We start from the raw sequence: 13,307 nt of genomic DNA, 5'->3' as shown, positions 1-13,307 counted from the left end.
GCCAGATCCTGAAGATGAAACTCATAACCTTTGGCCACCTAATGAGAAGGAAGGACTCAGTGGAGAAGAGCCTAATGCTGGGAAAGATGGAGGGCAAAAGAAGAAGAGGACGGCAGAGAATGAGGTGGCTGGATGGAGTTACCGAAGCAGTCAGCATGAGCTTAAATGGACTCCAGAGGATGGTAGGGGACAGGAAGGCCTGGAGGAACGCGATAAGTTGGCCATGACATGGGTATGTCTAGTTTAATGAAAAGAAGGACTAGGGAAGACATGATAGCAGTGTTTCAATATCTCAGGGGTTTCCACAAAGAAGAGGGAGTCAAACTATTCTCCAAAGCACTTGAGGGTAGAACAAGAAGCAATGGGTGGAAACTAATTAAGGAGAGAAGCAACTTAGAACTGAGGAGAAATTTCCTGACAGTTAGAACAATTAATCAGTGGAACAGCTTGCCTCCAGAAGTTATGAATGCCTCAACACTGGAAGTCTTTAAGAAGATAGCCATTTGTCTGAAACAGTATAGGGTTTCCTGCCTAGGCAGGGGGTTGGACTAGAAGACCTCCAAGGTCCCTTCCAACTCTGCTATTGTATTGTATTAACTAATTTACATAACATTTGATTTACTCTTTAATGCAACAACTACTTCTACTGTACATAGAACCTCCACTTTAAATCTTTGTTCCTCCTTCGCTTAATCCACTGCCCATATATCCAAAAAACTATTTAATAAATTTCTGGTTTATACCAGGCAGTTAGTAGTTTTTTCCCTCACCCCACAACACACACAGAAATAGTTCTCTGGATTGATGTCCTTTCAACACTTAATCTGAGAAGGAAGCTGAGTTGGTGCTAGGAAGTAAATTATTATGTTTCCTAACTTCTTCCTCTCATATATATATATATGTATATGAGCAAATGCAGTGTTAAAAGTCAAGAAGAATGTTGTGATTCATATCTGCTAACCTAGTTTGACTTCTTTATACAAATTGTCTTCATTTTAAATCTTCAGTGAGCTAGAAATTTTTATTCACAAGCTATGTAAAAATGGAATAACACGTAATATTGAAGTATGTACACAAGCAGGATTGTGGCTATACAAAACTTTTGAATTCAACATTTCCTTCTTGTTTTTCCCATGCCCATCTTATGTACTGCTGGAATAAAAGTTCTTGTCAGCCTTTCAAAGAAGATAGAATAGGAAATAGATGTCACAAGGATTATTGGAATTCTGTTACTTCAGGGTGTATCGACAGAATTTTGACTGTTTACCTTTGCACCAAAGTGAATCAAGACAGCAATCTGGCATTTCTTTCTGACTTTATCCTGCCTTTCAGGGCTTACTTAACAGATACTGAATACCTTCTTCAAGGACAGCTGCCTATCCTCTAACTCAGTGGTCCCCAACCTTTAAGGCTTGGTGGCCCAGCTGGGGGGAGAGGGGAACTGGGCTACATGAACGGTGTGCCCATGCATGTGTTTGCGTTCGAACCCGCAACTCACATGAGTCGAGTTGCATGCATGCACACCGGCCCCCTGATTGTGCGAATCAAGCTGTGGTAGTGCACCAGCTGTCTGCTTGTGTGGGCCATGCCCTGGGGGTTGGGGACCCTCCTCTACCTTACCAATTTGTGTGCTAGACTGATCACTTCTGAAACTCATTAAGCTGCAATTCCTGGTTTACAAGTAACAATCTAGTATTTATTAAACTTTTGATTGCTAAGTTAATTTATTGGTTTGTACAGCACACTATATTTTTCATTCTTTCTTTTTTATATACTGCTTGTCTGAATCAGTTTTAAGCATTCCCGACTCTCTTAATAAGAACCCAATGCAAAAAAAGTCTATAGACATAGGTGTAAATAATTTTTACAAAGGTAAAGCAAACCATTTTTTATCAAGGAATCATAATAATTGCCGTTACCAATTACTGTTGGCAATTATCAAGATACTTGTTTTTGTATTTTTTCTCTGACAATTTTCTCACATTTATGCCTTGAGCAGAATTTTATAAACCCCTAAAGGATGTGCTTTTGAAAGATGTCAGATTCTATCTGTCCTGTTTGATGTACATTTTACTGTCTTTTCTGATAAATGTAAGGCTTTTATTATAAGGCTTTATGTAAAGCTGTCTTTACTATCCTAGGCCAAATACTTATTTACCTTTGTCTTTATTATTCCATTAAAAAAGTGAATTATTTCTATGACTCAGCTTTAATATATATTGCATAAAGTATACATGTATAAATATCAAATTATTAACATGAGAATATTCAAAAGCAGATGGTAATTGTTATAAGACTATAAATTTTTACACCATAAAATAGACAAATTTTAGGTCAGAAAATTGAGATGTATTGTCCTATATCTAACTTGTTCTAACTGATGTGTTTGCTCACACATCAAAGCAATCTGTTCCATACATTTGCTAGTAGTTCAGACAGCTGTTTTGCTGTCCATCTTAAAATTAGCAAATTCTCACTTGTCAACATTTCTGCTTTCTAGTTTTTAAAAATACTTAACTAGGTAAATATTAATATCTTAAAAGGCAGTAAATATATATACTAAAGGAAGCCAGGCTAAATATAATGGTTAAGGAGGTTATTTCAGTCATCTGTTCTACAGACAACAGTTAAGAAATAGAATCTTGGTGAATGCAATACTAATGCATTATTTGAAGTAGTTTGGACAAAATAATGTTTCCGCCTTTAGTTATGTGAGAATGAGTCATTTTGCTGCTAATTATTCCTATAATTCGTTTATATGAAAAAACGCCCTTTGTCTTGACATTACTAAGGCGCATGAAATATTCTCATCAGCCCAATGCCTGGAAGACCTAGAAGCAAAATTAGACACTCCACCTATGGTAATGTAGTAACTGAGTCATTATTAAAAGATGGTATCAAGAATAACAATCTATTGCATTGTTTTGGGTTGATTTTGCAATCTTTCATGTGGATGATATACCATTGCCACTATTTAAGCAGCAACATCATATATTGAAGTGTAAGAAAGCACTCCTAAAAGTAAGATATGAAAGAAGTTAATCAAAATTAAATTTGCCAATACACATAGTGAGTAGAATCTAGAAAATTAGCAATATATAGCACTTGCATTTTTACACAAAGGATTTTTTTTTGGAACTCATGCTCATGCTTTTGGAACTCATGCTCAAATCCGTAGATTTCAGTATAGGCCTACATTTCGTTTACATATACTGTAATTCCATTACTCTTTCTCTTTTATATGGCTTCTTTCTTCTGAATACGTTATACAGTACTGTTCAGTTTGTATTGTGCTCTTTATTTCAATCTACCAGAATCAGAATGCTACATGTAGACCACATTCTCTTGGAGAAATCTCTAACCTATTTGTTCCATTTGAACCATTACATAGTTTTGTTGTGGTGAAAAAGTGCCAAGGAAAACTTCCCAGGAAGATACAAAATAGAAAAATGAAAATAAAATATACATAGTTTCACTTAATAAAATGCATTTAAGTTTTTAAAAAGAAAAAAAAATCAGTGTTACAGAATGAGACCATTTTGTATATTTTTGGTAATATATGAAAAACATTTTATTTTTTAATAGTCATTGTCCATTCTTGTCAAAACTATTCAAACATGTTAATGTTTTTAGACAAAAACTAAGACCAGGAAACCATATTCTGTTGGACTATTTCTTCTTCTCTTTGTTTCTTAGGATAAAAAAGATAAAGTTTCCAGGTTTGATACTATCCGACATTCCATTGCTGGTATGATAAGATCCCCAAAGTCTATGTTAGGCTCTTCATCAATAAGTGGGCAGGTAATGTATTCTTTTGTCTTTATTAAGAAAAAATGGCTTTCACTATTTTCTGCATAATTTTCTGTTATTTGCTATAGAATGATTTATTTGATTAATGTTTATAGTACTTCCTATATTGAGAATGGTATTTCCTAACAGTCTGCAGTAGATGAAACCCACTTCTAAAGAATTCAAATGTTTGAACTCCCAAAGTATAGATGCACAATCATTTAATAAGCAAAGTTTGGATTATAAATATATATAAATTGATTTTATTGTGATGAAGCAAGTCATCAAATTTCAAGTATAATCATAATAAAAAAAAATGTCTGTCCCTGGGACCAAGTGCCTAAGCATTATCTAGGGTCATGCTATCAACCTAATGGCTATTACCAGAATGCCAACAGGATTGAAAACAAAAAGGCTGATGAGATATCGGAAAAGAAATGCTGTACACTTTTATTGGTCCATTTGGGGCTTCTCTTAGTCATTCATCTGCTTGTCATGTTTGTACCCACTGCCTTATTTGACTGTTAACACTTCTAAATTAATTAAACCTGTGATTTCATCAGGGTTTTCAGTTGAAAATGTGCTGATATAGGTTACATCATCATTTTCCAATGTCAGCTTTATCTGTCATATGCTCTCACTTCTTGTTAAATATTTGATTTAACTTGATGCGATTATATTATGGGAAAATATGAATGGGAACAGCTTGCTCTCCAATGGATTATGTTAATTTTAGTTCATGTTGTAACCATAGTTGGTTACAAAACCAGGATCACCTAAAAAACCAAATTACTTTGAAGATATAACATACATTTATTAAGTATGGAAATAACAACAGTGTACAGCACTGGGTTTGCAGCAAAGCATTGGCAGCTTCCTGAGCTGCCCGGAGCAAAAGCAGAATCACAGTTTATATACCTTTGGCCTGCTACAAAAGACAAGACAAAGGCAGGCAGAATAAACTACACTATTGATGTTGGGATGTTTCGATAAATGGATGACATTCTCATTATTTATCCCTTATTACTAGATCAGCATGCTATCTATATTATCTTTAACATATAGCCAGTGAATGTAACCAATGTGGTTTATTGGCCTACTAGTTTCTTTCTGGGTTGGCTAGGTCAACTTTCACAGTCTGAAATGTGACCTGCCCTAAGTTACTCAGCTGATTTCATGCCTAAGGCAGAATTAGACCTCAACTCACAGTCTTCCATTTTTAGCCCAGTGCCTTTAACAACTACAGTAACTTGATTCTCAAACTTGGCATTATATTAATCATTCTTTTTCATATTTTTCTTTAAGTTTTTTGATGTAATATCAGCGAGTGAAAAACCCCTGGCAGAACAAGATTGGTATCATGGGGCAATTCCAAGAATAGAAGCTCAAGAGCTATTAAAACAGCAAGGGGACTTTTTGGTGCGAGAGAGCCATGGGAAGCCTGGTGAATATGTCCTTTCTGTGTTTTCTGATGGACAACGGAGACATTTTATCATTCAATATGCTGATGTAAGTTTGACATTGATTTTGTAAGTGATTGAAGTACACTTGATTTCAATAGCGACATAATTAGGTTTAAATTATAGTTAGATAGCTAAATAATTATGCACAGCTTGGGCATTATGTTACTTACCTTCTTTTTAAAGCTAAGAAATCATTAACTACCTTTTAACAGCCATAAGTACTGTTCTGTGCATTTGATTCAGAATTCAGAAGTTTTCAATAGTAATCTTTCAACCTTTGAAGTGGCACATAGGAATGTTCTTTGCTCTGTTGTTAATTTCTAATTAGAGATCTTTAGAATTGTGTGATTGCCAGTTGCCATTTTTATCTAAAAAGGCACTGATCTAATTTTTCAGAGGGGTGCAGTTTTTTATTTTTTTAATTGGTTCTTCCAGTTATTCTTGAATTTCGTGTCCAGAACCTTATGTAGCAATTTCTAAAAATGATAATTGCCAAAGCATCACTGTGCAATAAGACTATTGCAGTGCATTCTATATCAAGAAAACTGAGTACTGAGAGATTGTTACTACCCCTAGAACACTTCAAATCAATGGAGAAAACCGTAGGAAGGTGGATACTTTTCAATATCTGGGATCCAATCTCCGACGCAATGTTGATATCAGTGGTGTGAGCAAGGGTGAATGCAGCCTGGATGCATTGGCGAGAACTCACTAGTGTGTTATGTGACATACGAATGCCAACTCATCTTAAATCTAATATTTACAAGACAACCATCCTCCCTGTTGCACTTTATGACACTGAATGCTGGGCAGCAACAGGGACTTCAAGTTACAGGAGCCAAGGTGGCGCAGTGGTTAAATGCAGCACTGCAGGCTACTGCTAGATCAGCAGTTCAGCGCTTCAAATCTCACCGGCTCAGGGTTGACTCAGCCTTCCATCCTTCCGAGGTGGGTAAAATGAGGACCCGGATTGTTGGGGGCAATATGCTGACTCTCTGTAAACCGCTTAGAGAGGGCTGAAAGCCCTATGAAGCGGTATATAAGTCTACTGCTATTGCTATTGCTATTGCTATTATCTCCATGCCATAGAAATGTGAATACTCCATTGATTATCTCCCTTCGTGATCACATCACAAATGACACCATTTGCATTTTGGTGTGGCACCAATTACAGAGATGAGAGAAGGACGGCTCCACTGGTATGGACATATCCAGAGAGCAGCATCTTCCACCGTTGCCAAGACTGCCTACCAATTAGAAGTTAATGGCCGGCAGCCCCACAGGCGTTCAAAACAGATATGACAAGACACCATCAACAAAGATATGCAAGCCATGGGCCTGAGCCCTGGAGGCGCAGCTAATTGTGCAAAGTGGTGTTCAATGATCCAAAAAGCAGACCCTGCACCTGCGGGAACATGTTAGGAGGAGGATTCTACAAGAGGCTGCCCTTGAGCATTCAGAAACTGGAATTGGTGCAAAATACAACTTGTCAGTAATTGTTGGGTTTTACCACCAAGTATACATGTGCCTTAGTCCCTACATTCATTGTCAATAGTTTTTGAATGCTGTTCAAAGTGCTGATTTTCCCCCCTGTAAAGCCTGTATGGCTTGTGCCTGGTAATTCCAGGAGCACCATTTCTCATTTGAATTGGCCAAAGCAGTATGTTCATGCCAGAGGAAACACTTGATCATACCCCAGGTTCAAAGAAGTGAGGGCAACTGAGGCCAGGAGATACTACTTTAGTATTGTAGTCTCCTGTGGAATAACCTCCTCTTAGAATTAAGGCTTGCCCCTACTATTGCGAAGTTCCTCAGAATGGAGCTCTTCTGGACAGCATTTGGTGAATTTCTATATTGTCACCATCTTTAGTAATAGTAGTGTAGATGTATGTATTACTCCAATTGGCTGAATTTGCTTTTTTATATTTTATATTTAGATTTTTATAAGTTTATATTTGTACTCTGTATTTTTAAATTGTTGATTATAAATTATGAATGTTTTACTGTTGATGTTGTAAACTGCAATGAATCTGTAGTTGAGTACACATTGTATAAATGGAATGAATGAACGAATAAATGAAAGAATGTTCTCAGTAACACTGGCATACTCAGTTTCCAGACTTCAGAGTTTTATACAAGCTGTTCCTTTTCTTCAGAGGTATACTACTAGTAAAAGGGAGGATGGGGGAAGTTAATTATTCAAACAAATTCTCCTAAAATCATGAAACTGTGGTAGGAGGGATACCTATGCTTCATTTTTTACTGATCCTGATTAGGGTAGAAAATGCATGTCCTAATAAGGCCAGACAACTTTTCATAAAGCTGTAGTATACATGCAATAAATTATTCACAACTGTTTCATTGAATTGTGAAATAAATATTTCTAATTTGAGGAATGCTTAATTCACTTTTTTCACACAAACTTCTTAGTAGAACTAAATCACTCAAGCATTTAAATTCAAAAGAATCCACAGAGGTAAAACACTTCAAGCATTTACTGCACAAAAGACTAAACAGGGAATATTAAAATATGAAGAGTGTGAAATAACGTTCCCTGAATAAAGTAGGGATGGAGATGATATGAAATGATGGGACTGGGTTATTGCTCTGCAAGAAGCAGATACTGATAGAGCTAAATAAAGATTCTTAATCTTCTGTGTCTTGAAAACCTCCTGGATACACACAAGATATATTTAGCACTCTGAAGTTTTATGGTGTAATGATTAATGTATTATATAATCAGTTTATATTTTTGGTGTTAATGAAGTTTTTTAAAAACCTTGCTCAAACATTATCTCAAAAGACTTCATTATTAAAAGCAATTTTAAAGACAATTGTAGCTGACCAGAACTATTTCAGAAAAGCAAATCACTTGTGTGTGTATGTGTGTGTTTGTGTTTATATTTGTTTGAGCTGCACATTATTTTTTATCACTTAATATACTAGAACAAGAGTTATGAAGCAATCAAGTTTTGATTTCAGTGGGAATAAAATCTCTATTTTCTTTGTTTCTATTATTCATCACAATGTGTTTCAGAGGAATATTAGATTGTTAAAACCTTACTATTTTTCTAATTACTATATATTCTCATTTTGCTTTAGATGAACAATATCTATTTATATCCTGTTAAAATATTTTAGAGATAAAAGAGATACTGTATATTTCAACTACTTTCAATAGGAGACGTTTCTATTGTTTTGTTTTAAAAACAACTATTAGAAAATAGGTCCAACAGTAGTTGCTACTCCATTCTAATTTTTATTTCATGGCTTAGAACAAAAGTTATAAATGTTGTGATGTTTGTTAAATATGGAAGTATTTCAAGTCATACACTGAATATTGCTTCTTGTACTTGAAGACAGTTTGTGGCTTTTCTGTCCATAAGATATAATATTTATCTCAATTTACTGAAAAAAAAACCACCTAAAGTTCTGTTCAATTAAGCTGTAATTTCCTGCGCATTTTTATAGCATGGCAGTGCTTTTAATTATTTCCACAGAGGTTCAGTTTGGTTATATACCACATATCCTCATTTGATGACCTTGCTTGAGGAAACTATAAATAAACATTTTGTTTTAAATTAAGTTTGCAATTTTATTTAGTAAATATGTATATTGGCTACAATTCAGATGTTGGATATAACAACAATGAACAAAATGTTAAACTATCATTTGAATCTTCATGAAGCGAGAGAAGAAAGAAGTAATTATTAACTTATATTTCCAAATGTTTCTAGCTGCTGAACTATGGTTTAGCAAACTAAGCCATACATTATTTATTATCCAAATAAGTACACTTTAGTAAATCTTTTCAGCATTCTCTGGTAGAAGCTCTTAAAAGACAATTCATTGCCTAAAACAGCAGTAAAGTCAGGCATGACTTTATTAATGGAAAGAGCTCCCCTTGCTTAACTTTTGTATTTCTTCCTCAATTTTGTCTTATAGAATCAATACAGATTTGAAGGAACAGGATTTTCAACGATTCCTCAGCTTATAGAATATCATTATACAACAAAACATGTGATTACAAAGAAATCAGGCGTTATTCTTCTGAATCCTGTTGTTAAAGTAGGTGTATTTAATACAAATGGTGGAAAATGAATTTTGTTTTTGGTTTGTTTGTTTGCTGAGAGTAAACTATAGGATATTTGTATTTCTCTTTTTTATGAATATTTGATTTTTTTTGTCATAATATTTTTTTATTGCTATTCAAAAATGTTAAAATTCAAAACTGTAAAAAAAAAAGATTCACAGGAATAAATAAACCGAAAAGCAAAAGAAACAAAACATTGAAAAACTGCATTTAGGAAAAAAAAACATAAACACAACTATGTATATTATCCCTTTTAGTTGAATATTGATAAATATATTACAATAATATTTGTTTCCCATCCCTTGCTAAACAGGGCTCAAAATTTTTCAAATATCTAATTCTGTTTAAAATTATTATCCTGTCATCTATCTACTATATTAATGGCCAAATAGTTCACAAACAGATAGAACAACAAACAAACAAAAAAGGCAAGAACAAAATAACAACCATTGTTAACAAACTCTTGTTGTATTCAACTCATAAGAAGTTTACCATGGCTTCTTTTCTATCCCCAATCATCCCAGCAATTAACTCTGATTTGTATGGATCAAATATCCATAATTGTACCTTAATGCCATCTTTTATCGATTGTTGTCTAGTTAAATATAGTAGACCCATTCTTCAAAATTGATCTATCTTCTCCAGAAAGTCCAAATGAAATTATTTTTCTAATTGAATTTCCCAAACTTCTTCACTTGTCCATTCAATTTTTTCTTGTTGTAAAAGAGGGCAAGCTTGAACTTTGGGAAGGCATGCATAATCCCCTCAGGCAGTTCTAAGTTTAAACATCTGTATCACTCTCCTGCACTATCATTCTCTACCACTCTCAAATCAAATTCCTTTTGTGATCTAATTTAACTTCAATTACTCGCATTTGGATGTTTTTGCAAACATTATTACTTGGTTTTTATCTTGGGTTTGCATATTACCAAAAGGTCTTTTTTTTTACCAGCCATACTTAGTTTTCTGTAGCCTGATACATTGTTGCTCTAATATAATTTGGCAAGGGAGAGGTAAAGCTCCTCTGAGACTGGGAAAATATTCATCAGAATAGAGGCAGATGTTTCAGTCCAGAATAAAAAAGATTTTTGAAAAAATAATCTTTGAAGTGTAGCGATAGTCCAAAATAGATGTAAATGAAATCTAAACACTTCCACTACTCCAAGGCATGCCATGTTTTCCTTACGGAAAACAAAGGTTATTCAAAAAAGACTGGTCAATTTTTGAGATAGGAAATAAAGCAAAACAAAACATAAGCTTTAAAATGCTTGTTCACCACCCAGGGATGTCTAAGAGAATGGTCTAGCAGAAGGAAAAAGATATATGACCTGATTTTCCACTGCTCCCACTAAGAACTGTAATCTTCAAGATACCTTGTCCTGGGTGGGTCCACAGTAACCTAAATACCATCTTGGGTCATTCCTAAGTATTCCCATTCAAATCCAGAGAGCAGGGCTGCCAAAGTATCAGCTTTGGCAGCAAAATCAGCAGATTTTCAGTAGAAGAGAAAAAAATCCTTACTATTAGCAGCCATCTTTGGGAGGAATGCATGAATATTTGATCTTACTTGCATATTTTGTTTCTGAAATCATGAAAAAAACACTTAAACTTTATTCTTTCAAAGAGTTAGGCGAGCTCAGACGTATTAGAAAGTTAAAATGTCAACCAGGCTGAAATTACTGCTTCATGTTTTCTTCTGCACTGAGGGCAGACACTTGGGTGCAACACTGGGATAATCAAAAAATGGGTGGGGATCTGGGATGAATTATGAAGGGGCAGTTTGGTGGCATGAGCCGAGGTGGCGCAGTGGTTAAATGCAGCACTGCAGGCTACTGCTAGATCAGCAGTTCAGCGGCTCAAATCTCACCGGCTCAGGGTTGACTCAGCCTTCCATCCTTCCGAGGTGGGTAAAATGAGGACCCAGATTGTTGGGGGCAATATGCTGACTCTCTGTAAACCGCTTAGAGATGGCTGAAAGCCCTATGAAGCGGTATATAAGTCTACTGCTATTGCTATTGCTATGAAGATTTGGGAAGGACTCTGGATAGCAATTCCTTATTGTAGTTGCTAAACAAGAACTATCTGTAATATTAGTCTTCATTTTGAGAAGTTTTTTTCTTTAGCTTTTACTTAGGCTTTTGGTTGTGGTAAATGGATATTTTATCCTTCTCTGCTTCCCATAAGATTACAACATTTATTCACAGTGATTTGTATAAATGCATCCTTCCAAATAATAACATGTAGTTATTATTAGATTATGAACCCAGACAATGAAGCAGGTGAGGACTTCTAGTAGCTACTTGAAATAATGCTTTCTAAATGAAGTATAGTGTAGATGTTTGTGTCTCTATGTGTGTGTTTCAGGGATAAGTTATGAAAGAGGCTGTTTAGGGCGGGCAACAATCACTGAGATTACCGTGTTTTCCCGAAAATACGACATGTCCTGATAATAAGGCCATGCCACATTTTTCTGGTGGGCAAAAATATAAGCCCTTCCCCGCAAATAAGCCCCCTGGATAACCTCCCACCTCCAGCCAGACAGAGACCCGCTCACCAACCTAACGGGATCCTGAAGGTGCCAAGCCACAGGAACCGGGGGGAGGCAAAGGTAATCATGTTGCTTGGCGCATTCGGGATACTGCTAGGTTGATGAGCAGCGTTGTGCCCAGCTGAAGAGGGGGGTTAACGGGCAGCTGCTCTCTTGCGAATGGGCTCCCAAAGAGCTGGGCACAGCCTCATGGGCGAATGGCTGTGTTGCGCTGTTGCAGCAACCGCCATGAAGCAACCACGCTCACGAGCAGCCACTTGGCAAATCCCCTTTCCAGTGCCATTCACTGACCTATGGGTATTGCCAAGCCATGTGAGCACCTGTTCACCGCCACCCAGCTCCCGTGGCTTGGCACCTTCGAAATGCTAGTGAAAGGCGCTCTGCACGTCTGGAGAAGGGGTTTGTGTGAGCGGCTGTTCAGTTCCCGCTTGCGCACCTCCCAGCCTCACAATGCTCTGGCCCAGCTCTCCCCACAGAGCCAGAGCACCTCCGCTGCTGCCGTTGCCGTTGCTGCCATCCCAGCATGGCTTTTTCGGCGGCTTCCAAACCGAGTCTTCCCACAGTGGCCTCTCTGGGCATACGCTCTATGTTTGTGGGCCAGCTGCTGGCAGAGCATACACCCAGAGCAACCACTGCTGGAAGACTCGGTTTGGAAGCCGCCGAAAAAGCCATGCTGGGATGGCGGCGGCGGAGGTGCCCTGGCTCTGCAGGGAGAGCTGGGCCAGGGCATCGTGAGGCAGGGAGGCTGTGAGCGGAACAGCCGCTCGCGCAATCCCCTCTCCAGCCATGCAGAACGCCATTCACTGGCATTTTGAAGCCGCCGAGCCACGGGAGCTGGGCAGCGGCGAACAGGTGCTCACGCGACTTGGCAATACCCCTAGGTCAGTGAATGGCGCTGTGCCTGGCTGGAAAGGGAGCTTGCCGGGTGGCTGCTCATGAGCGTGGTCACTTCATGGCTGTTGTGTTGTGCTGCTGCGACAGCGCAACACAGCCATTCACCTATGAGACTGTGCCCAGCTCTTTGGGAGCCTGCTCACAAGAGACCAGCCACCCAGCAACCCCAAAACAATAAACCCTCCCCTCATAATAAGGCCCAAGTCATATTTTGTGGGTAAAAAGAAAATAAGTCCCTGTCTTATTTTCGGGGAAACACGGTAGTAATTTACTTTATAGACTAAAACTATATTCTATGAACCTACCATAGTTGTAATAATAATTTCAGATTTATCTTAAACCTTTTAATGCTATTCTTGTAATAAACCTTTTAGATAAGAAATGTTTGTGTTTTATTGAGCGCCCTGACAACTCTATTGGTAATGGAGAAGTCAACCTTTCTAAATCTACAATTTTCAGCTATTTTTTGAAGCTTTTTCTTTTCAATGTTCAGTATGTTAATTCACCTAAGAATTAATAT

The 13,307-nt window shown here is 37.1% G+C and overlaps 1 protein-coding gene across 4 annotated transcripts in view; it reads left to right on the top strand.

The window, feature by feature from the left end:
• The window catches only part of FER (FER tyrosine kinase), a 129,885-nt gene that overhangs the window by 58,332 nt on the left and 58,246 nt on the right, over positions 1 to 13,307 (top strand). For all 4 annotated transcript variants that reach the window (XR_004254994.1, XM_032213491.1, XM_032213490.1 and 1 more), the window contains 3 exons: positions 3,697 to 3,801; positions 5,095 to 5,298; positions 9,198 to 9,320. Coding sequence is in view for 3 of the 4 variants with exons in the window: in XM_032213491.1 (XP_032069382.1) it covers positions 3,697 to 3,801; positions 5,095 to 5,298; positions 9,198 to 9,320 (432 nt within the window). In the remaining variant the exon portion in view is untranslated. The remainder of the gene's footprint in view (positions 1 to 3,696; positions 3,802 to 5,094; positions 5,299 to 9,197; positions 9,321 to 13,307) is intronic.

Source organism: Thamnophis elegans, chromosome 3 (assembly GCF_009769535.1).
Source record: "Thamnophis elegans isolate rThaEle1 chromosome 3, rThaEle1.pri, whole genome shotgun sequence".
NCBI lineage: Eukaryota > Metazoa > Chordata > Lepidosauria > Squamata > Colubridae > Thamnophis > Thamnophis elegans.
This window is presented reverse-complemented; position numbering and strand designations above follow the sequence as displayed.